The 23952-nt window shown below is 37.8% G+C and overlaps 1 protein-coding gene across 4 annotated transcripts in view; it reads right to left on the bottom strand.

The window, feature by feature from the left end:
- The window catches only part of LRCH1 (leucine rich repeats and calponin homology domain containing 1), a 252422-nt gene that overhangs the window by 23835 nt on the left and 204635 nt on the right, over positions 1-23952 (bottom strand). For 3 of the 4 annotated variants that reach the window (XM_074960903.1, XM_074960896.1, XM_074960912.1), the window contains 3 exons: positions 21670-21779; positions 19154-19291; positions 14953-15030 (listed from right to left, as the gene is read on the bottom strand). In XM_074960903.1, coding sequence (XP_074817004.1) covers positions 14953-15030; positions 19154-19291; positions 21670-21779 — 326 coding nt within the window. Of the gene's footprint in view, positions 1-5337; positions 5596-14952; positions 15031-19153; positions 19292-21669; positions 21780-23952 lie in introns of all 4 variants that reach the window. The other variant, XM_074960887.1, reaches the window with a different exon arrangement.

Below are 23952 nucleotides of genomic sequence, written 5' to 3' on the forward strand. Positions count from 1 at the left end.
ACATTAGTTGCCTTAAAGTCAAGGCTACTGTGTGAACTGGACTAATCTAGGCTAATCGACAACTTCACGGCAATTAACATACAACTGTCTGTTAAGGGAGTGACTGTGGCCACTGAATCAGGTAGGTACATCATAAAGTGATTTGATTTGCAGATGTTAACGTTCAGGACCCAGCTGTATTTGCGAGCAAAAATTGAAGAGTGAATGAAATTTTGCAATGTGGCAAGTGCTATTCTCTGCTCCTTCTATTTCTTCCCCACATTTGTAGACATAAGAAAAACTGAAATATTCTGAAAAGGTTGCAACGTGTAGCTTCTTAGAGACTTCAGATAAGAAAATGAATCTCATGTTTTCCACGTAAATAATTGGAATCAAGTATTTTGAAATTTAAGTCATCATTACAACAAAGAGGACTAAACTAGTTTTAAACAAAAACCTCTCAAATACTTTTTACAGTTTTATATACTATAGATCAGTAATTCTCAACCAGGGGTCCAAGGCCCCCTGGCGGGACCGTGAGCAGGTTTCAGCAAGCAGGGCCGGCATTAGACTCACTGGGGCCCAGGGCAGAAAGCTGAAGCCCTGCCTGCTGTGGCTGAAGCTTTGCGGGGGCTCCTGTGGCATGAGCCCCAGCAGGCAATTGGCCTGCTTGCTACCCCCCTAAGGCCAGCCCTGGCTTTTATATGCAGAAAACCCGTTATTGTGACACTGGTGGGTCGTGGAGTTTTTATAGGATGTTGGGGGGGCCTCAGAAAGAAAAAGATTGAGAACCCCTGCTATAGATACTACTTTTCATTTTTATACCTTTCCTTGTTCGTATCTCAGCATCACTGACGATATCTGTACATCTCTGGGAACACTGTGTTGCAACAGATGGAGCCCAGGAATTACTATTATTGGTTTGGTGTGTGTGTGTGTATATAAGTGGCTTTTAAAAACTTCACAGTGACAGATTAGTGTTCTTTCACATACACAGGGCCTGATTTTAAGAAGCAGATATCAGATATGCATGTGGAATACTACATTCATTATTAACAGCATTTGCAGCTGCGGTCAATAAGTAACCTCAATGTTATGAACTGCACCTATAATTAATTGTAGGCACAAATATTTTCAGAAACAAAATTTTACATCCCCAACTCAGAAGGCAGACTGGGGGCCTTTTACAAATCAGGATCATTCCTTGCCATATTATTTTAAAACACATCAAATATTTTGCCTAAACACTTGACAATTTCACTTTAATATTCTAAGAACACAACAACCTTAAGCTAAAAGGAGAGTTAATTCCAAAAGCCTAATAATGATAGATAAGTATAATAAACAGCAATAGAAAAGGTACGCCTATAGCTAAAGAAATTCAAATACACCAGAATCTCACATGTAAGTGTTCAGATTTGTGAGATGAGAGCTAGTGAATAAGAATTGCATTTTGTATTGTACATAAAGTGGAATGGATTCACTAGGAATAGGAATCCTTATTGTGCAACTCTCTTCTTTTTACCTAACACTCAGATCATGTATTATCATGTACGAGGGAATGAAGTAATTGCTAAGAGCCTACTACAAAATTATTCTTGACTCCTGCTATCTTAATTTCTATACATGCATAGATGGAAGTGGTGCTAGTTTTTAAATGAGAATGTGAGTAAAATGCCAAGGACATTTCCTTTTCAGGCAACATTGCAGAGATAGACAGTGATGTCATTATAGCTTTTGGAACAGAAAAATAGGATTTCACCTTTATTTGCTAAGGGCCTGATCCAGCTGCCATTAAGTCAATAGCGATCTTACCAATGACCTCAATAGGAGCTGGATCACGTCCAGAAGCGTCTCCAACTAGTAAAGCTTTGAGAATACATCTATGAAGTGAAGAGGCAGGTGGGAGGGTATTACACTGCATGCTACCTGAATAGATGCCTTTTAAATACTTTCAATGCTATGACAATGCCACATGTTCTTCTATCTACAGATTTTTGGCTTACCAGAAAAAACAAAATATTTATGCACTGTATTGTAACTGTATATTAAATTAAGCAATTGCTATTATTTGTATGGAGGTACAGACCAGATGACCTGACCAGAATCAAAGCCCAATAATGCTGGGCATTGTACAAACATACAGTAAATCTGAGTAGCTGCAATCTTGGAACAGATTACAAAGAGTTTTGAAATTTCCTGATAAGCATCCTGTCATGGCAATGGGAAAACCACTGGTATTAATGGGGAGAACATGTAGAAGGAGCAGATATAAAATCACAACTTGTAAATGGGATATATGGGCATATCACAGCACACACTACTTTTAACATATGAGGCAGACATTCAGCAGTAAGCAAACAAGTAGTGCTACCTGCTAAAAAGCAGACTGCACCAAGTCTATGTAGATGAATTCCCATTATGGAGAACAGCCCCTGAGGTGGAGAAACACTATAATTTCCAACGTGTGGAGCTGTGAGTATTCTGGGTACAATACTGTGAGGAATAGCATAGAAATAGACTTCTGAATTTATCAGAGAGCACTCTGAAGCAGATGCATCAGATATGTATTGTATCTTTAAGCCAATTTTCACCCTCTATTCCTCAATTCAGGGTGGGGATACTTCACTTGTAAGAGAAGGGCAGGCAGTTCTGTTTCACTTTTGCATTATGCTGAAATTTATAATCTACAGAAACATTACAGTCTTTATTATGCAGAAGCTGAAGGTATATTTTACTCAGTGCTGATGTATAGGGATCAAATGTATATAACAATGTTATATATTATCATCATTAACAACTGTGGAAAAGAGGAGTCTGTTACTGTAGGTGTAACAAATGAATGTTTGGAGAACAACAACGTAGGCTTTGTCTTCACTAGAAATGCTGCAGCTGCATCGCTGTAGTACTTCTGTGTAGACACTCACTACCGTGATGGGAGGGGTTCTCTCATGACTGTAGTTAATCCGCTTCTTAAGAGGCAATAGCTAAGTCAAGGGAAGTCAACCTCACGAAGTCTACATCAGGGTTTAGAGCTTAGCTATGTCGCCCAGGGGTGTGGATTCTTCATACCCCGAGAGATGTTACTGGGTTGACCTACCTTTCTAGTGTAGAGCTGGTCTTAGTTACAGTTACAAAGCCTAAGGCATTCCTTCACAGTATGGTCTGGGTTAACTTCAAGTCCACAGCTATAGGGAAATACTTGTAATGTTCCTCTTTGAATCTTGTGTTATAACTTTCCTATTGTTTATGGGAATATGAGAATTTACTTTTATTCTCATCACTCTACATGATGAATGTGTTTGTTTAATATGGTAAGGTTTGGGACAAAAAGTTAATGCAGTATCAGACAGGAACATTAGCAATAATTAGTTATGGTCATTCTGTTCAAAAGCTGAAAGAAACTGAAGAGCAATTAAGTTCACTCATTTTCTAGAAGCCAGGTGAAGAAGCAGATCTGGGAATCACAAAGGTAAATTAATTGAGGAGACTGACATATCTGCATGTGTGGATTAGAATTTATGGGTAAAACCTGTAGGCAGTTTAAGGATTAAGTAACATTCAATTCAGAATTTGTATTTTCAGGCTGTGTTAAATCACTTTTGCAATATGGGCTAGTTCCTAGTGTATGAGAAGTCAGCTTTTTTGGACAAGTTTGTGGGTTTGCTTATCACTATGATTTGGAAAAAAATGTGTAGTCAATAAATTTAATCCAATCCACCTCTTGAACAGCAATTCAGCTCTCATATCCAGCGTTCAGACTGAGAAATCATTCAGAACATGGGAGACACAAGCCTCTGTTTCTTTGCACGTCAGCAACCTTGAAACAACTGCTCCCTTATCTTTCCAATGGATGGGAGATTTTGGATACTCTGGGTAATTAAACCAGCAAAACATGTCACTAAAAATATCTGGCACAGGCCAAGATGTATAACATTAGGATTAATATCATGGGCTGGTAGCAACAAGTTTCTCCACCTGATTTGATTCTAATACTCTAAATACATACAAAAATATTCATGTAAATAACATGGGAATAGGGATTGTGTAACAAACATAGCAATGTAGAAAGCACTGGCAAAGAGATCGATTTAATAGACTCCTCAATTCCTAGGGGAATTCCTAAATGAGTATACTTCTATATTCAGGGGATTGGTATTCTTGGGTTAGCTAAACTGATATGTTAGTAACATAATTTATGTTTACATTTCATAATATGAAATAATTAGCATTTATATAAAGCTTTTCATCTGTAGATCTCTACGTGAAGGGAAAACTAAATACACATCTCTACATATTGTTAAAGAATTCTTCTCAGATGCGTTACAGAATATCACCATCTCTGTTTGTATAGGTTTCAGAGTAACAGCCGTGTTAGTCTGTATTCGCAAAAAGAAAAGGAGTATTTGTGGCACCTTAGAGACTAACCAATTTATTTGAGCATAAGCTTTCGTGAGCTACACGATGAAGTGAGCTGTAGCTCATGAAAGCTTATGCTCAAATAAATTGGCTAGTCTCTAAGGTGCCACAAGTACTCCTTTTCTGTTTGTATAAATGAGGAAACAGACAAGAATATTATGTAACTTGCCCAATGTCACAGAAAGAATCAGTGGTCTGCCAATACCCACTCTGATGCCCTACTCCCTGCACCATGTTGCCTCCATTACCTTCATCCTGAAAGACCCTAAGTTCCCTTACAAATTCTGAGTTCTTCGTAATTTGGCATGGAACGTGACATGTATTTAAAAATGCACAGCAACACTACACAGTTTGACAGGGAAAGAGAAGATTACTGTTTCCAAAAGAAACTGGAGAAAAAATTTAGGGGGGGGGGGAATTGTAAGGGACCACAGACTGGACTTTGACCAAAACACCAGAGTAAACACTCACTTTTACAACAAGTACTATGGGATCTTTACTGATCTTAAGGACCGTGGTTTCTATTCTTCATTTGGAAGATGGCACCTCTAACAAACAAAACATACTGAAAGAGAATACCGCCATCTTCTGAAATGCCAGTATCACTTCCTTCAGCACCTGGGTGGTTCCTTGGGTTCTCACCTCCAAACACTGACCAGGCTCAATGCTGCTTAGGTTGTAAGATTTGATAAGACCACAGCCCAAAATGGTATAGATGCAGTTTACTGCATCTCCACAATCTGTGAGCAACCCAGGCAGTGTGGAAGGAAACAAGCTGCAAAATCAAGATATATGGATGCATTTAAGCTAGGGTTGGGGGAAGTGAGGGGTGGGTTTCCCTCTACAATCAATTCAAGATTCTGCTACCTCTAGTCAAGAGATTAACAGAGAGGTTATAGGGGAGGAAGTTTGTGAGACAAAGGAAGGAAATTAAAGTACCTGTAATGTGTCAGAGATAAAGCAGAAAGTTTGTGTGCACATGCAAACAGGTTATGATGTTAGCACATTCCAGTGATAAGTTATGTACATCAAGACTATAAAAAGTATGTGGAAAAGACAAAAGCCTATCAGATCCCAGGAGCGAAAGGTAGAAGTTGATTGTGGGGTTTTCTCCCCGAGGGCCAGCAGGGTGTCAACAGTCTTTCGCATGTGACGAATATCCGACTGCAGGATGTCATACGGAGAGCAGAGGTCAGCCTATCCCGAAGGGCAGCCATTAGAACAGAAAAAAACAGTGCATAAAATTAAAAATACAAAGAGATAGAGTTTGATAAAGCATCACAGTATTCTATTACTAGTATAAATATGTAGGAATATATTGTTTCTTTCAATTATTCCCTTAATTTACTACATGCACCATCTTTCTTGTGTTTCCTCTAAATAATTAAGCTATCAAACAATATCAAAACACTAGCACAAATATACGGTGCAAGCTAAGAGCTCAATCCTGCAAACCTTTATAGACGTAGTCCATTCAATCACTTAATCACTTAAATGGGACTAATTGCATGATTCAGATTTTGCAAGAACAGGCCCCTATAAAAGCAAGAAAGTTCTCTTAGCAGTTGAGACAAACCATGATACTGAAATCTCAGGAAAACATACTAAAAAAATAAATTGTTATGAATATAAATACAATTGTTCACCTAACATCACATGCACCTTAAAATCTGATGATTAAATTGTTTACTTTGGCTGGTACTCTGGGATGAAAATTGAAAGAGACACTGGTTAAAGGATACTGATTAGTTTAAGAAAATTTCCAAGCTGAGGAGTTTAAGGCTCAAACTTCTTATTTAAAATTTTAAAATTAAAAATATGTGAACCTAGGCTATTCATAAAGATATAAATGCCCACATGCAGCTATTTAAATTGGAATACAAACATCTAAGCAACTTGTTGCATTAAGAAAATTGTACTGAGCAATGATATTCACGATAAGCAGACGATATTTGGTTATCATTACACAAAATCAAACCTAAGGTGCACACTGATCATTTTAAAATTGGAAGATGAAAACAATATGATGTGTATTTTTATTCCAATCTCCTTTGCACACATAACCTCTCTATCAATGCATACATGTAAGTAAGAGTATCTTTAAAAAAAATTTTAAGTTGCGTAAGATGTAGGAAAGACAGAGCCCCATTTCATAAATTCCAGCTTGTTCTGGGCCAACTATATTCAGTTATTAAAGGAAAATAATTCCTAGTATATAATTAAAAAAACATGAAAAATCTGCACGCTTAGCTGTCTAAAATACTTTAATGCTATCGAGCTTCACAATGTCGTCTTAATTAATTATCAAATTTTCAAAAGCATTCCAGAGCTCTTCTACTCTGAGAAATGACTGCACAGCATTTCTGTAGGGAAGCTTGTCTACAGAACTTGCCCCACAGAATCCATGGTTATTGTGTATCAAATGTTGCTAAAGCAAATTTGCTAGTAGATAGTTGGCTTTTTTCCCCTAATCTGCAGGCTTGCACTTTCAGCCTGGGACCATAAAGTCAATCTGGGACCTTTCCTCTCTGCAAATCATCATCAGTAATAAAGGTGTTGCTCAGGCCTTCAGTTACACCTTCTCAATAAATATCAGTGGGTTTGCACTGATGTGACTGATTGAAACTTAGGCCATGTCTGCACTATGGGGACAATACTGGCATAGCTATGGGTGCCGTAGCTATGCCTACATAAGTTCATAGTATAGATGCAGCCTACACTGATGGAAAGGTTATTTTTGACAGAGCAGAAACACTATCACCCTGAGCAGCGGTAGCTAGGTTGACAGAAGCATTCTTCTGTTGTCCTAGCTGCATCTACACTGGTGGTTAGGTCCACAAAGCTATGTCGCTCAGGGGTGTGGATTTTTCACACCCCGGAGAGATGTAGCTATGTCAACCTAAATTTTATGTGTAGACCAGGCCTCAGTAAGCCACTGTGGTGTTGACAGACAAGAAGAAAGAGAATTCACCTCGTTCTCTCTTACCATTGTTGGCTCTGGCTTTCACAAGAGTAGAAAGCTGTAAAAACTTAATTTTGTTATTCAAACTATCAGTGCAACACTGAATATACACAAAAAAAAGATCCGATTAGTGATGGTGGGGCATTTTTACACAATCACTTTTCAGAGTGGAAGCATGCTTCTAACTCCAAAGTCAAATGTTATATAAATCTCAAAGGAATAGTACTTGAATTTGGAAAAGAAAAGGACACACACAGAGTTTAAAAACAATGCTAAGTTTTGTTTGTAAATCTGAATTAAAGCATAAGATTTTTAAAAAATTCACAGACTTGTGAACTTGAAATGCTCATTTTTGAGCACAGAACCTGTTAAAACCAAAATCTCATTGACACAGATATGAAATATTATGTTTTAGTGAAGACACTAATAAACATTGCACTAGCTTTCTAATCGAGTACAAGGAATTTCCTATAAGAACTGCTGTTTAGTGTTTTAACTGGTGAAATCAGACCAACCTGAGAAAAGTCTGACTATTCTGCAAATTTATTTGCTCTATAAGTGTTTGAATATTCAAATATTTCTCAAATTAGTAAATATTTCAGGCATGATAGACTATTTTCTCCTGCTGGTACTAGGTAAAATCTTTCATATTATGGATGCCATCTAGTGCTTCTGAACTCAGGAGACAATATTCTTTATCTTTTCAATAACTAAATATAGTATTTCCACCTCAGTTATCAGAATTTTAGTGACTCTGATGTGAATTTGATGTGATGTGAATTTAAAATACTAAAACTAAATAATCATATTGCTAAAGGGTACAACATTACAGAACAACAATTATGCTTGGATAATCAACAATTTCAAACATTCTGCTCTCCTCATTAAAAGCACAATTATTAGTCACAACTAAAAAATCTCAGCACAGGTATTGTCCCAGTTACTAGTGATTTTTTAAACGTATGTGCAGCTGCATGCCTAAATGGATCATGCAGCTACCAAAACTGCGCATACAGAATAAATATTTAGATGGAGTAGATAGATATGGAAGGTTAATCACATAACTGGCCGTTTGCATGCACAAGCTCCTCTGATTATTCATGCATCTGCAGTAAATTGCGCAAACAAATCAGGTGTACAGTTTTGAAAACCAAGCCCATATTTTAATTCCTAAAAATAAAATCTCAATGGTAAGTACTCAGAATTGCATGAAAGAATGCAACCATACTTCTGTATATGTACTATATGATAAATACCTACCTAGGAAACTCAGAGGTAAGATTTTAACAGCATACTGTACCACTTGCAACCATACAGTAGTCCAAATAGCATATATTGCCTAGCACAGTGGGAAAAATCAATACCTGATACAATTGCATTGCAACTCCATGAAAGTCTCCGGAACAAACTGTGGTGAGGCAATTGGTCAGAATAAGAGCGTGAATGGAAAACTGGGGGGTGCAAATATAGCGGTAGCAGTGAAAACAACTAACAGGTTGGTTATAAGATAAAGCTTTAACAGCAACTAACTGCTGCCTGGCACCTGTTCCATTACCTATATCCATTAATGATGGCAAAGTACAAAGGCTTGATTCTGCTAAAATGATCAGCTGTGAAATAGTAAATAATTTACCCTCATTAAGTATCACAGTTAACATCCCATTGAGACTAATGGGGACAGTTCATACTTGTCTCAAAGCTACTGTTTCACACTGTCTGAAGACTGACAGCCACTACTGCATGGGTTAACATTCACTTCACATTTTGAAGATTATTTTGCAGTCGTAAAGATGCTAGGCTTAATGTGGTTTTGTTTGTGTTACAGACATCTTACATTCTGGGGCATATTTATGCAACCAATTCCAAAAAAACATTTAAATCTGCATAATAGAACCATAGAAACATAAGACTGGATGGGACCTAGACAGATCATCTAGTCCAGTTACCAGCTGACAGGTGTTTGTCTTTTTCTTAAAAACCTCCCATGATGGAGATTCTACAACCTCCCTAGGTAATCTGTTCCAGGGCTTTAATACCCTTACCATTAGGAAGGTTTTCCTTATGTCTAACTTAAATCTCTCTCACTAGAATTTAAGCCCATCATTTCCTGTCCTGCCCTCAGTGGTTGAAGAGAACAATTTGTCACCCTTCTCTTTATAACCTTTTACATAACTGAAGACTTATGTCCCCCCTCAGTCTTCTCTTTTCCAGACTAAACAAACCTAATTTTTTTCAATCTTTCCTCGTAGGTCATGTTTTCTAAACCTTTTCACCATTTTGGTTGCTCTCCTCTGGACTTTCTTCACTTTGTCCACATCTTTCCTGAAGTGTGTGCCCAGGCCTGGTCAGTGCAGAGTAGAGTGGAAGAATTATTTCTTGTGTCTTGCTGACAACACATCCCAGAATGATGTTCAGGTTTTTTTGTTTTTTTTTTTGCAACAGTATTACATTGCAGACTCATACTTAGTTTGCAATGCATTAGAACTCCCAGATGCTTTTCTGTAGTACTCCTCCTTAGGCAGTCATTTCCCATTTTGTATGTGTGCAAATGATTGTTTCTTCCTAAGTGTAGTACTTTGCAAATGTCCTTATTGAATTTCATCCTATTTATTTCAGATCATTTCTATAGTTTGTCAAGATCATTTTGAATTCTAATACTGTCCTCCAAAGCACTTGTAACCCCTCCCAGTTTGGTATCTTCCACAAACCTTATAATCGTACCATCTATGCCATTATCCAAATAATTTATGAAGATATAGAATAGAACTGGACCCAGGACAGATCCTTGCAGGATCCCACTCAATATGCCTTTCCAGCTGGACTGTGAACCATTGATAGGAGTCTCCCCTGTGAAATCTGGTCTTTTGTGTACTTTTACCTTATACTATAGGTAGGGCCCTTCCAAATTCAAGGTCCATTCTGGTCAATTTCATGGTCATGGGATTTTAAAAATAATAAATGTCATGATTTCGACTACTTAAATCTGAAATGTCATGGTGTTGTAACTGTAAGGATCCTGACCCAAAAAGGACTTGTGTGTGTGTATGGGGAGTTGGGGGGGGGTCACAAGGTTATTGTAGGGGAGGTTGCAGTACTGCTACCCTTACTTCTGCACTGCTGCTGATGGCACTGCCTTCAGACCTGGGCAGCCAGAGAGTGGGGGCTGCTGGCCGGGTGCCCAGCTCTGAAGGCAGTGCAGAATTAAGGGTAGCAATACTAGGACCCCCCCTACAATAGGCTTGCAACCCACTTTTGCTAAAGTCTGCCTTCTTGAAATCCATTGTCTTTATTCTGCTGTTTTCCCTTCTACCATTCCTTAGAATTATGAATTCTCTCATTTCATGACCCAAGCTGCCTTCCACCTTCAAATCTCAACCAGTTCCTCCCTATTTGACAGAATCAAATCTAGAACAGGCTCTCCCCTCCTTGCTTTCTCCACCTCCTGCCATAAAAAGTTGCCTTCAATGTACTCCATTAACTTGTTGGATAATCTGTGCACTGCTGTTTTTCCCAACAGATGTCTGGGTAGTTGAAGTTGCCCATCACACTACCCAGTGCTGTGCTTCGGATGAGTTTGTTAGTTGTTTCAAAAAGCCTCATCCATCTCTTCTTCCTGATTAGATGGTTTGTAGGAGCTATCACTCTGGTTTTTTACCCCTTTTATCCTTACCCAGAAACTTTCAATAGGTTGCCTCCAACTTCTGTCTCAATCTCAGTCGGCCAGCATATACATCTTTGATATAAAACGCCACACCTCCTCCCTTTTTCCCCAGCCTGTCCTTCCTGAATAAGCTCTATCCTTCTACACAACTATTCCAGTCATATGAATTATCCCACTGAGTCTCTGTGATGCCAATTATGTCATAATTGTGATTATTCACTGGTATGTCTAGTTCCTCCTGTATATGTCCCAGATTTCCTGCATTAGTATACAGACATCTAAGATATTCATTAGATTTCCCTTCTATATTCCCTCGTCTCTCTTTTGTCCCTGATAGGATTATACTATAATCACATTATATATATAGTCCTGGACATATTTTGCTTTGTGTCAAGACAAAACTTCCAGATTTCTTGACCTGTAAGTGTCTTTATGACTCTGAGCACTCCTGAGAGGCTAAATGCTGTGGGCAGATGACTGAGTACCTCAACAGTGTGTTCATACATATATTAATATTAAAGGTGAATTTCAAAGCAAAAAAAGTGAGCTTTTATGTACAAAGATGGACTGTTTTTTTCCTGCCTGTTTATTCATTTAAAACAGTGGTTCTCAACAATGGGTATGTGTACCCCTGGGCGTGCACAGAGGTCTTCCAGGGGATACACCAACTCATCTAGATATTTGCTTAGTTTTACAACAGGCTACATAAAACGGACTAGCGAAGTCCGTACAAACTAAAATTTCACACAGACAATGACTTGGTTATACTGCTCTGTATACTACTATACACTGAAATGTAAGTATAATATTTATATTACAAGTAATTTATTTTATAATTATATGGTAAAAATGAGAAAGTCAGCAATTTTTCAGTAACAGTGTGCTGTGACACTTGTATTTTTGTCTGATTTTGTAAGTAAGTAGTTTTTAAGTGAGGCGAACCTTGGAGGTACACAAGACAATTCAGACTCGTTCAAGGGGTAAAGTAGTCTGGAAAGGTTGAGAGCCACTGATTTAAAATACTGTATGTCCCGAATTCCTTTGGTTTGCTCAAGGACCTTGGCAAGATCTTTGGAGAATCTTTTCCTGACACTCAACATTCCCTCACCATCAACTGGGGGCTGGAAAAGCTGCAACCCAGGACTCAATGTCCTGTAAAATTATCATCCTCCAAATCACATTGCATGTTTGCATCTTCATGCTACACTCGTCTCAAGGTCAGTCATGAAGCTCAGTGACCATATGGTTCTGGAGATCCTTCAGCACTACCACTAAACAGCATCCCACCTTATTCCACTGAAAGCCCCCTTCTGTTTAAACACGTCTCAAATCTTCCATTTTGATCACCCCCTTGTACTGAAACAGCATTCAGGCCGTCCCAGATCATCCATTTTTCCTACAGAGATATATGTTAATGTGATAGGAATAGAATGCTACGCTGTGGTGTGGGTTAGTAGGCATAGGAGCTGCCAAGAAAGGGCTGGAGCTTAAAGAAAACAATTCATTGCAAATGTTGTATTCCTATTGCTGAAGTCTCCTGCGACAGTTAGGCTACATAAGAACAATCAACATACATGCAAATGTTAGAAAGTGGGGAAATGTCTCTCTCGGCACTTTTACAGCACATTGTTCCTAGAGAGATTCTTGATCTATCTGGGCTTTGGCATCCTGCTAGCTACTCACACAATCATATGATCTTTGTTTCCAACATTTTCTCTCTCTCATTCACTCAGTAAAACACAGCAAACTCCAAACACTTTCACCCATCTAAGCTCTGAAACAATATGCATTTTCCAGGAAGTATAGCAGTAAATTTGTCAATTGCCATCCATGCTGAGTAAACCTGAATTCTCTTACAGAATTCCACAAGATCTCTTATAAATTACAAACCTTAATCAAATGTCCTTGATATTTAAGTGAATGAAATTTTATATGGGTAGAAACTAATGTTTATTTATTTAGATTTATGAGATTTGACCCTTTGCTTAACCCTCTATGAAAACATGCAATATATAAACAGTTAGTCAAATGGCGCCAAAAATCTATAACAAGTCTGCAACATTAGCAGAGAAAGTTTATATTTCATTGAAAGCTGCAAAGAGAAAAACAAATGTAAACCCTTAAAGAGGCGACACGTGGCGGGGGGCAGTTGGGGTCACGTGCCTTAATTAAAAACAACCACCTTCCTTCTCTCCCTTCCCCCAAAAGGCCATTTCCAGGCAACTCTGATTATGAGTGCATCAAAGGGTCGCTCACATCTCACTAAACATTCCACACACAGGCTGCATACATTTTGACACAATATTCTCATAATAGGGAGACATGCCGTCTTATTTCTGAAACTAATCTTTTTAGCCCACAATATGCAGCCATTCTAATATTATCATGAATATTTTACATTACATAACTTTATGAAAGCAGTTACTGTGCCTTAATAAACTGTAACAGATGGCCAATATAATCATTTTTAAAATAGAGACCTAGTTCACAACACTATGGATTACAAAGTTTAATTTTAACAATAATTCATTGTAGATATGAGAATAATCCTCCCTCCCAATGCCTTTTCAAATTGCAGAAAGGGAAAAAACACTGTTTGTTTTGCTGCTTCAAATAGAGGTCAGACTAGTGGATTTCTTCACATTCTGAAAAAGGAATCCTTCCATAACTTAAAGACTTTGTGTTCAAGTCTCATCCCAAAGTAAAAACAAAACTAAACATGTTTTAAACTCCTGAAAGTAAACCTTAAAATAAAAGTGCTCTCAGAGCCTAAGTTGTACTGTTAACAAAAATACAATGACAACATTAAGTCATGTACAGTTTTATGTTTGTAGTTTTATATTTACTGCATTAAAAACTAGTCTGTATACAAACTAATTCCTCATAGTGAAGGCCAATTGTTTGAAATGAAATTGTCTTTAATTACATCAGACATATTTTTGGATACTGGGACAGATTCTGATCTAAACTGCATCAGTGTAAATCCAGAGTAACTAAATTGTATCATAATGAGTTACTCTAGTATAATATTTATCAGAATATGGACTACTGGCATTCTCTACAGAAACCTGAAAATCTTAAACTTTCTTGAGTTTACTGCATTTTGTCATTTCACACTTCCACAGTGATATTTTAACATTACAGTAGAACCTCACTCAATTTGCATTTTGCTAATCTGCACATTCATAATTTACACATATGAAATGCTCTCCTTACATCTCAGCAAAAATGTAACAGAGCTCCGAGATGAGATCTCATATTACCAATTTCTTTGACAAAATGTACTACAAAATATGTAATATACTATAAAGTATAAATACTTTAAACTAAGCTTTTAAAATAAAAGCACCAAGTAAAAAACACAGTTATCACTCTTTTAAAAAAAACTTAATATTAGTTTTATATAAGGAAAAATTAGCATCTACTTGCTAGTAGATATTTACTAGTTATTCTCTATAGGAAATACAAGGAGGTATTGGGATTACTGTAAATACTCTTATCTAGCTATCTATAGCAAAACTGGCATGTTTTCAAAAATGAAATATTATCCATTTTGTTATACCTTGTACCTGTTTTATTGCTGAGTTTGCTAATGCACAAAATTCAGTCATTTCTTAATGGGCCTTCTAGTCAACCCAATCCAGCAATGCCTTTAAATCACAATAGTCTCACTAATGACAGTAGGACTATAAACTCATGAATATCTCATATGAACACCTTAATGGGACAATTCATGTGCTTAAAGCTAAAAGCATACATACGTGCATTGTTGAATAAGGGGGTAAATGTTTGACTGTAATAGTTCATAAAATAAGACACGAATCATTTTAAGCCATAAAATAAAGAGCCTTCAACTGTAAAATAACACACAAGTTATGCTTTTTGGTGTGTTTTAGGTCACATTATATTGATGGACATAATTAAAAATTACCTCTGGTATACCCAGTTTCCTACATGCATCCAGAAAGTTTTCCACATTTCTCCTGCATTTGGCCATACTAAGTTTAGGCTGAAAAAAACAAGGAACCATGGATTAATGGGACAGAAGCTAATAATATACAGTAGTCATCATAAAATTCTGCCTATTAAATGACGTTTCTACTGCTTATGAAATATTTAGAGGAGGCTGTTCCTGAAAAAATAAATTAGGAAATGGTAAACAGTAGATTGACCGACATCTAATAACTGAAAAACTGAACTGCCAACGTACTAGTCTCCTACTGCCACGATGTCTCCATGCCACCACCCATCCATCACGGCAGTGACTTCTGTGGCACTGGCAAGGGCAGAACAACAGTGGAGGAGGCCAGTGCACTCTGTAAGCCTCCAAGGTTATGTCTACTCTGCAATTAAACATCCACAGCTGGCCTGTGTGTCAACTGACTCGGGCTCATAGGCCTCGGGCTACGGGACTGTAAAACTGCAGTATAGATGCTTGGGCTGGAGCCGGAGCTCTGCAACCCCACAAAGGGGGAGGGTCCCAGAGCCCGGGTTCCGACCCGAGCATCTGCATCACAGTTTTACAGCCCCCACTACCCGGGTCAGCTAACATGGGCCAGCCAAAGCTACTTAATTACAGTGTAGATTACACCCAACTCATGCAGTGACCTATCTCAGCAGCTGGTCAGAGGACATTCTCAGATGGTCTATAAACCTTCAAAAATATGCTCAGAAATAAGAGCGTGGAAGCCTTTCCATTCCCATCATGTGTTTTTGTAGTTGAAGGGTTTTTTCTGCTTTTTAAAAATCATAATCATTGGCCTGGTTTTCCTTCATTTCTATTTCTCTGTGTTTTGCAATTCTGTTAAAAATGCAGTTCTTTGAGTTGGGTATATGTTCTCCTTACTAATGCATGTTATTAGTAGTAGGAATTTTTAGTAATGATGTTCACATTGCATCACAGACACTGAAGTGGAATTTGCTTCCATGTTCTTCTGAAATGTGCTACATACCATAGAAGTTCCCTTCTATGCTCTCTTTTCTTCCTCTCAATATCAGCCTGTCTCTTTCTATGTCACTCTCATCTGGCTCAGCTGCACTGAGAGTCTCCCATTTCAATCACTGTCTCTTAATTTCCATTGGATGGTCTTGTAGTGACTGGCCCACTCAGCCTATACACTCTCAAATCAGGGCTCATTTATGCAAGGACATTCAGGAAAGTGAAAATGAATGAATTAAAGTGATAAAGTTAATATGCATAAATAAAAACATATTAAATCCTCATGTGGATGTTCTCATTCAGAATTAAAGTGGCCTTAGTTCATTGCAGCTTAATTTTTCAGGAGGCTACTTTACAAACATGCAGCTTTTGGGTGCATTTGCTTTTGTGCATGCCCAGTCTCTAGTTTTGAAATTGGGAGTGCATCCAACTCACTGTGGACTCAGTTTGTGCACATGAAAGTCTGGCTTGCAAGGTTCTGAAAATCTGTCCCCTCTAATAATCATGTGCAGTGGAAGACTGGCTTACTTGCAAGAAGTGGTAATACTTTTCTAATGGGAATTTTACAACCCAAACATCTCAGGCTGTTTTAAGATGTGTATAAAGGGAATCATATGTCTTTCACATTTAATTTTTGGATATTATGAGAACTTGATATATCATTTCAACATACATTAAGAACAGTTGTACAAACTCTATAATGTCATTTCTATATTTTTTAAATTGGTTCTTTTATCATATTGATTCTTAATTAAAAACTTTCCAATTCATTTTTACAGTTACTTCCTTAGTATTTTAGAATTTCAAAGATTCCTATAATATGATGCCTTCTTTGTCCTATTTGTCTGACTCAAGACTATCAAACCTCTTACAGTGGCATTCTGTGTCACCACAGCCAATCCATTATTTCCCTACTTTAACAGGGAGAAGTGATACTGATATTCCTGACCTTTAAACTGAAAGCTCATCAGCACCAAAAGAGACATTAGCTGCCTAGCATTCTCCAGAACATTTCTTCTCAAGGTTAACTATTTGTCAGCAAGGGCTGAAAAAGTGTTTTGTAAAACACTAAGAACAACCTTTTAGCTTTGAAAATTCAGGTCTTGTCTACTCTGCAAGTCTCTGCAGTAAAATGTGACATGACACGAATCAAGTGATTTAAAACCAACAACTGAAAATATAAAATGGAGTCAAAATTAGCTGTTACCACTCAAGAAAGAGATCGTGGAATAATTGTGGATAGTTCTCTAAAAACATCCACTCAATGTGCAGTGGCAGTCAAAAAACCTAACAGAATGTTGGGAATCATTAGGAATGGGATTGATAAGACGACAGAAAATATCATATTGCCTCCATATAAATCCATGGTATGCCCACATCTTGAATACTGCATGCAGATCTGGTTGCTCCATTTCAAAAAAGATATAGTGGAATTGGAAAAGGTACAGCAAAGGGCAGCAAAAATGATTAGGGGTATGGAACAACATCCATATGAGGAGAGATGAATAAGACTGGGACTTTTCAGCTTGAAAAAGAGACAACTAAGGGAAGATATGATAGAGGTCTATCAAATCATGACTGGTGTGGAGAAAGTAAATAAGGAAGTGTTATTTACCCCTTCTCATAACACAAAAACTAGGAGTCACCAAATGAAATTAATAGGTAAGGTTTAAAACAAACAAAGGGAAGTATTTTTTCACACAATGCACAGTCAACCTGTGGAACTCTTTGCCAGAGGATGTTATGAAGACCAAGACTATAACAGGGATCAAAAAAGAATTAGATAAATTCATGGAAGATAGGTTCATCGATGGTTATTAGCTCTGAAGTGTTCCTAGCCTCTGTTTGCCAGAAGCTGGAAATGGGCGACAGGGGACGGTTCACTTAATGATTACCAGTTCTGTTCATTCCCTCTGGGGCACCTGGCATTGACCACTGTTGGAAGACAGGATACTGGGCTAAATGGACCATTGTTCAGACCCAGTATGGCCATTCTTATGAAAGGGATACATTTTTTTAGCCACTGTTGAAAACTCCTTGTTTTTTGTTAAAATCTATACTCTTAAAAGCCTAAGCAGATCACCTTTACAATCAGCATGCCTCTCTCAGAATTAAAGATAAGGTTTTATTTAACAAATATTTAACCGGAGGTACACTCAGAAAAAACTACACAACTTTATGCATCATATTTTGAAAATACAGGAAACCTCTTTAGAATCAAAGTGACATCAGAAATCTAGACCAGAAATGTCCCCACTAACGGAAACCAAGTCTTCCGTAAATACAGGAAAAATCCAGAAGAAAGTTGAAAAGAAAAGGAAATTAGGTTTGAAAAAAGTGTACGTAAGTAGATTTGGTACAAAAAATCCTTGATGACCCTGGTCCTGCATATGTCCTAGTACCTTTGGGGAATCAAAGATTGCAGGACTAGGTCATATGTTTCTCTTCTGTCCTGTCTGTGACAAAAAATGAGTTGTTTTGATATTTAACAAAAAAACCCACAAAACAAAAAAACTCCCGCCCAAACCCTTGCTATATAGGATTGTTGTTAACTTAATAAATTGCTAATCTCATTGTAGCATAATGTTTCCCACATGCTTAGAGTTCTCCACTTTATATCTGCGGATATAGGCATCTGCAGATGTGGATGCGGATACCCATGGACCATTTTTGTGGATTCCGGATTGGATGCGGATACAAATTTTGTATCCGCCCCAGGCTCTACATATGCTTAGTAGAGTACATTATAAATCATACTGTATTCTATGACAAAACACGTTAATGCACCAGGAAGTGGAGAACTGATTTTTAGGAAAGTATCCACTGGAACAAAATCTTGTCAGAGGATAATGATCACCTGCTACAACATAAACAGCAAGGCATTTATGGAAAAATCTGACCTCCTGCAATCTAGATGGTATAGACAACAACCCTATCATGAGCTTCAGCCAGTCACAGACCATTTTATTCATAAGAAAAGAGAGAGAAGTGTATATGTTTTTTTGAATAGCTCCACTACTTCATTTTTATGAAGATTTGAGTTACTGCCAATCTGAACTGGAAAGGAAAAAGAAAAAAGTACACGTTTGTAGGAGTGAACACTACTCACCACCCACTGACCTGTTTTTCAAAAGTAGATTTTATTTGATAATAAAGCTTTAGTTTTTCTTTTTTTAAAAAAAATTTGACTTACTACTGCTGGTGAGGGTACATGGATACTTCCCACAGATCGAGGACGAATGTGATTGACTAAATGACAGAGAACAACCCCATCCATAAGAGCAGACCCCAAGTCTTCAGGCAAACAAATCTTTAGTCTCATTTCAATGTTCTGTAAAAGAAGAACAAATACGTCACCACTTTTACACAGAATTAGAAAGAACCACCTCCCCCAAAAGCAAATATCCATATTTTCTATCACATCGCCATGCCTTTTCCCATCCTATCCACTATTGCAGTGAATCCTCATCCAATTCCAGTTTGTCAAGCCATCACCACATCTTCATTTAAATTGCTCCTAAACCCAACCCCCCAAAAACACCACACTGCCCCATTCCAGGTCACCCACTGGAAATGTAACTTATGAAAAAACCTCATCACTTTAACGGTGCCAGAAGTGAGTAGCCACATGATCTTATTACTGTAATGCTTGTCCTTCCTCATTCCATCACCCTGCCAGCACCATACTTTGCTACTCTTGCTTGTTGCCTCTTATCTAAAGATATTCTTTTTATTATAGTAGCACCCAGAATCCCCAGTCAGGATCAGAGCCCCATTGCATTAAGCCCCCTACAAACACAGAGTAAAAGATGGCCACTCCTCAAACAGCTGAAAAGAAACAAGTGGGCATAACAAAAATTGGAAAGAATGCAGAATGGAGGACAAGGTTGGATCTGTAATGTGTACTACTGGGTAAAAATATGAAAACTCCCTACTCAGACAAAAGGGACACCTTAATTAAATGAACTTCGCATTGCAAAACAATCAGCAAAGTAGGGCACACTGAGAATGTTTACAAATTTTCTGGAGAAAAACCCATTGCATTTTGTTACAAATGTGTAACTTTTATTAATTTGAGCTCCAATCTTGCAAATGCTTTGGCATGTGTTTTCATATTCCTTCCCAGTAGAGCACATTATTAATTATTATTATTTATATAGTACCCCAAACTATGCTATGTCCTTTAGAGGACAGATAAAAATATATCATCCCTGTCCCTTGCATTCCCTCCCCACTTCTGTCCGTTTGCTAAAATGCACTAGTTGCAAGAGGTGTTTACCAGTAACAGGTGACAAGCTCCGATTGCTGTAATGAGCCAATCAGTAACAACTACAAATTTGTGCACACTGCCAGTCTATGCTAAAATAGTTTCCCCGTCCTCCTTCCTCCATCTGTTTGTCCATGTCACCCAACTCTTCTTTCTTGTCTTTTAGACTGTAAATTCTTTGGGGCAGGAACATTCATTTACAATATGCAGTATTCAGCTTATCACAGGCCCTTCTGAGGCCTCTTGGTGCCACTGTATTATAAACAGCAGCAGCAGCGAAGCTAAAACAAACTATGCAGGCACCAGATAGGCGTGTGTGCAATGTGTAAGGGAGGCGGAAGACGTGGTGTTGTGCTTAACTAAATGACCCCTCTAAACATTAGCTGGGGAACAGAAAAGCCCTTATTTTAGAAAAGGTTTTTTTGTTTCTTTTTTTAAATCAGTACATATTTAAAAGTTGCTCTATCAAGAAAATATACATGTTTTACATTAGTCAATGGACAAAATTCAAGTTGATCATGATAATATCAGGTGATACTACTATTCTCTTGTAACACCAAATGTATCTTAAACCAATAGTAATGTAAAATTATCTCATATAACTTTAGTAGTTGTAATGCAATTAACACTACAGACACAAATAAGAACACTTGTATTTGGGACCGCTTGCAACTGAAGATCTTAACACTCAACACTCTTTGCAGTAATTATATCATCTCTATTTTATAGATGGTGAAACTGAGGCACAGAGAAGTTTATAAATTTTGAGGCCACAAGCGACCATCTAAACTGGACTGCAATACACAGGCCATAGAACCTCACCCAGTAATTCTGCATCAAGCCCATAACTTCTGTTTCAGCTGTAGTGTATCTTTTAGAAAGATACCCAGTTTTGATTTAAAAATCTCAAGTGATGGAGAATCCATCATATTGCTAGGTAAATCGTTGCAAATCTTAATTATCTACACTTTAGAAATAAAGCACTAATTTTGGTCTGAATTTGTCTAGCTTCAACTTCCAACCATTGGATCTCATTATGCCTTTTATCTGCTAGATTAAAGAGCCATGCCCACCATCAGAAACCTCTTCCGCATGCAGGTACTTGTACACTCATTAAGTCACTGCTTAACCTTCTTTGGATGAATTAAATAGACAGAGCTTCTTAAGTCTCTCAGTGTAAGATATTTTGTCCAGACCTCAAATAATTCTTGTGACTCTTTCCTGAATCTTTTCCAAATTTTTCAATTTTTTTTTTGAAGTATGGACATCAAAAGTATTCCAGTCATGGTCTCACTAATGCTGTATCTTCCCACTCTGATATTCCCATGCTTATACACCCAAGCACTGTTTTTGCCCTAAGATTAGGTGACTTTCCCAAAGGAAAACAGGAAATACATGCTTCAGCTGAAAATCTGCAGCCTTTCACATTGTCTTTCACATACCTCACGCAATTGCTCCACAAGCTCTCTCTCTTCTCTCATCTGTTCCATTTTCCTCCGAATTGTAAATTGAGGGTCTATGGATTCCAAATTTCTCTGTGGTCTTGAAAATACTGTGATTTTAAAGAGAGAGATGTTTAGCAAAAACAAGCCATCAAAAACTTTTGCTTTATTAATTTTCAGGTTAAACAAAATCCTTATTCACTGTCCCAATTATGTCTGTTAGAAAATCTGATTTAGAACTACAATCATAAAAGTGTATTTGCTTGGGGGTGCTCATAACAGAATTCATGTATTATTGATATAAGTGGAATATACAGACATCATTTATATCTTATGGTCTTGACTGGGAATTTTACTAAATTCGCACAGCATTTGTCCCTTGGAGTTTTTAATCTGTTGTTAGAAGTCTTGCTACTTCTATCATAGGACTCCTCTCTCAGTCTTTTAGTTAGATCCCAATCCTACAAGGTGCAGGACTCCAATGGAACTGAGAGTATGCAGCACCTTGCAGGATCAGACTCCTAGCACTCTCCAATTATTCATGACTATCTTTCATCTCTCCCTTCATCAAACAAAGTTATGTGTTTGACTCCTAAAAACTGAGTGCCTATTATAGCACCTCTGAACGTTTGCCTACACTAGAGATTCCCATTTCATGTGCAGTATTGAATTTGAATTTTCCTACAACCACTCCTGGTGCTGGGGATGATTTTATCCATCCCATAACTTCAGGCACAGCAGGGACAAAGTCTATGGTATTTAATGTATATTTGCACTTTTAAACATTTTTGTTGTGTTCCAATGACTGCTTTTAATGGTTCTTTCTTGTACATGTATAATGAGGGCTATGCCCACCATTGCCCTCCCACACTGTAGATACCATGGCGGAGGGTCACTAGTTCCTGTGCCTGGACTGACTTGCTCACGTATCATGAAAAGTGACAAGTGCTCAAGAATAATACAATAAAACTTGTATTTATTACTTTTTTTTTTAATGTAATGTGACACCCTTAGGTGTGTCATCCACAAGGGGAGTTAAACCCAGGTCCTCTGCTTCTAAAAGCATAAAACTTGACCGCCTGAACTAAAAGATGCAGCTTTGCTAGCTGGTTGTAGCAGACTCAAACCTCAATGTGGTTCAGCCACCACTTGTCATTTGACACCACCGGGTTAGCCCCTCACAGCAGGATGCAACCCCAGACCTGTTAGGTTGAAGTCAGCAGCAGGCTCAACTGCCTCTATGCACTGTACAGCCACTGGGGGGGGGGGGGGGGAAGGGAGGGACTGGGGGTGTACAGCGCCACAGTGAGCAAGCACAGGTTATGGTCATTTTTAGATTTTGTTGCATTGCTGTTTTGCTTTGCTTCTTTTGTTAGCATTATTTCCTGTCCCCCTGAACTAGTGCTTTCCTCTTCTTGGTCTCCCTCTGGATACTGAGATGGGAGTGGTCTGGTCCTGGTGCAGGAAGAGGAATATATCCACAGACTCCTCCACAAGACTCAGTTAGTTACTCTCCATCTCTCCTGCAGTTTTGGGGAGCCAGGGCTTGTTCAAAATGTGGGAAGAAACGTGGGGGATGATGTTTTGGTCATCAAGATACAAAGAGAAGGAAGAAGTCTTGTATATCTGTATATGCAAATGTCCCAAATGGACAGATTGCTAATAGGAGAGAGACCTCAGTATTTATATAAAATGATAATAAAATTATTATAACTCTTTTCATGACATTGTTACAAATTTGTTTATGCTTTTACTAAACATCAAGAAATAGCTACAAATAAGTTATAGCCAGGATACTTGGATATATAACAGTACATGTGTTTAACAAGCATGTTACAAAATGTTAAAGTTAATCCAAGAAGTGCCAGAAGTTTTCTGCTTCTATCTTCCAAGGTCAAGCAAACATGAAAAAGACAAAACATGTAAAAAACATTAATGTTTTAAGCAGAGGCTTAACTGTAAAAAGGAATGTAGGTGTGTTATGCAAGCAATAAATCTAGGTTGGAAAGTGACCACATCAACCCCATTTCTTTTCAAAGGAAAAATCTCTGCTTGTGTTTTTGAAACTCCAGGATAAACAAGTGTAGTTGGAAATGTTTTAAACTTTTATTTCTTAAATGTTGAAACAGCAAACACCTTTTGAGATGTATATTTGCGAATATTTTGTATCAAAATGCAAGCCTTTATATAACTGCCTGATACTGTTACAGGAATAAGAAGATGTTTTATGCAGAAATATAGCAAGGTCATTTGATGCTATAACTAGTTACTAACATAAGAAGC

The sequence above is a fragment of the Natator depressus genome, chromosome 1 (assembly GCF_965152275.1).
Source record: "Natator depressus isolate rNatDep1 chromosome 1, rNatDep2.hap1, whole genome shotgun sequence".
NCBI classification, from domain to species: domain Eukaryota; kingdom Metazoa; phylum Chordata; order Testudines; family Cheloniidae; genus Natator; species Natator depressus.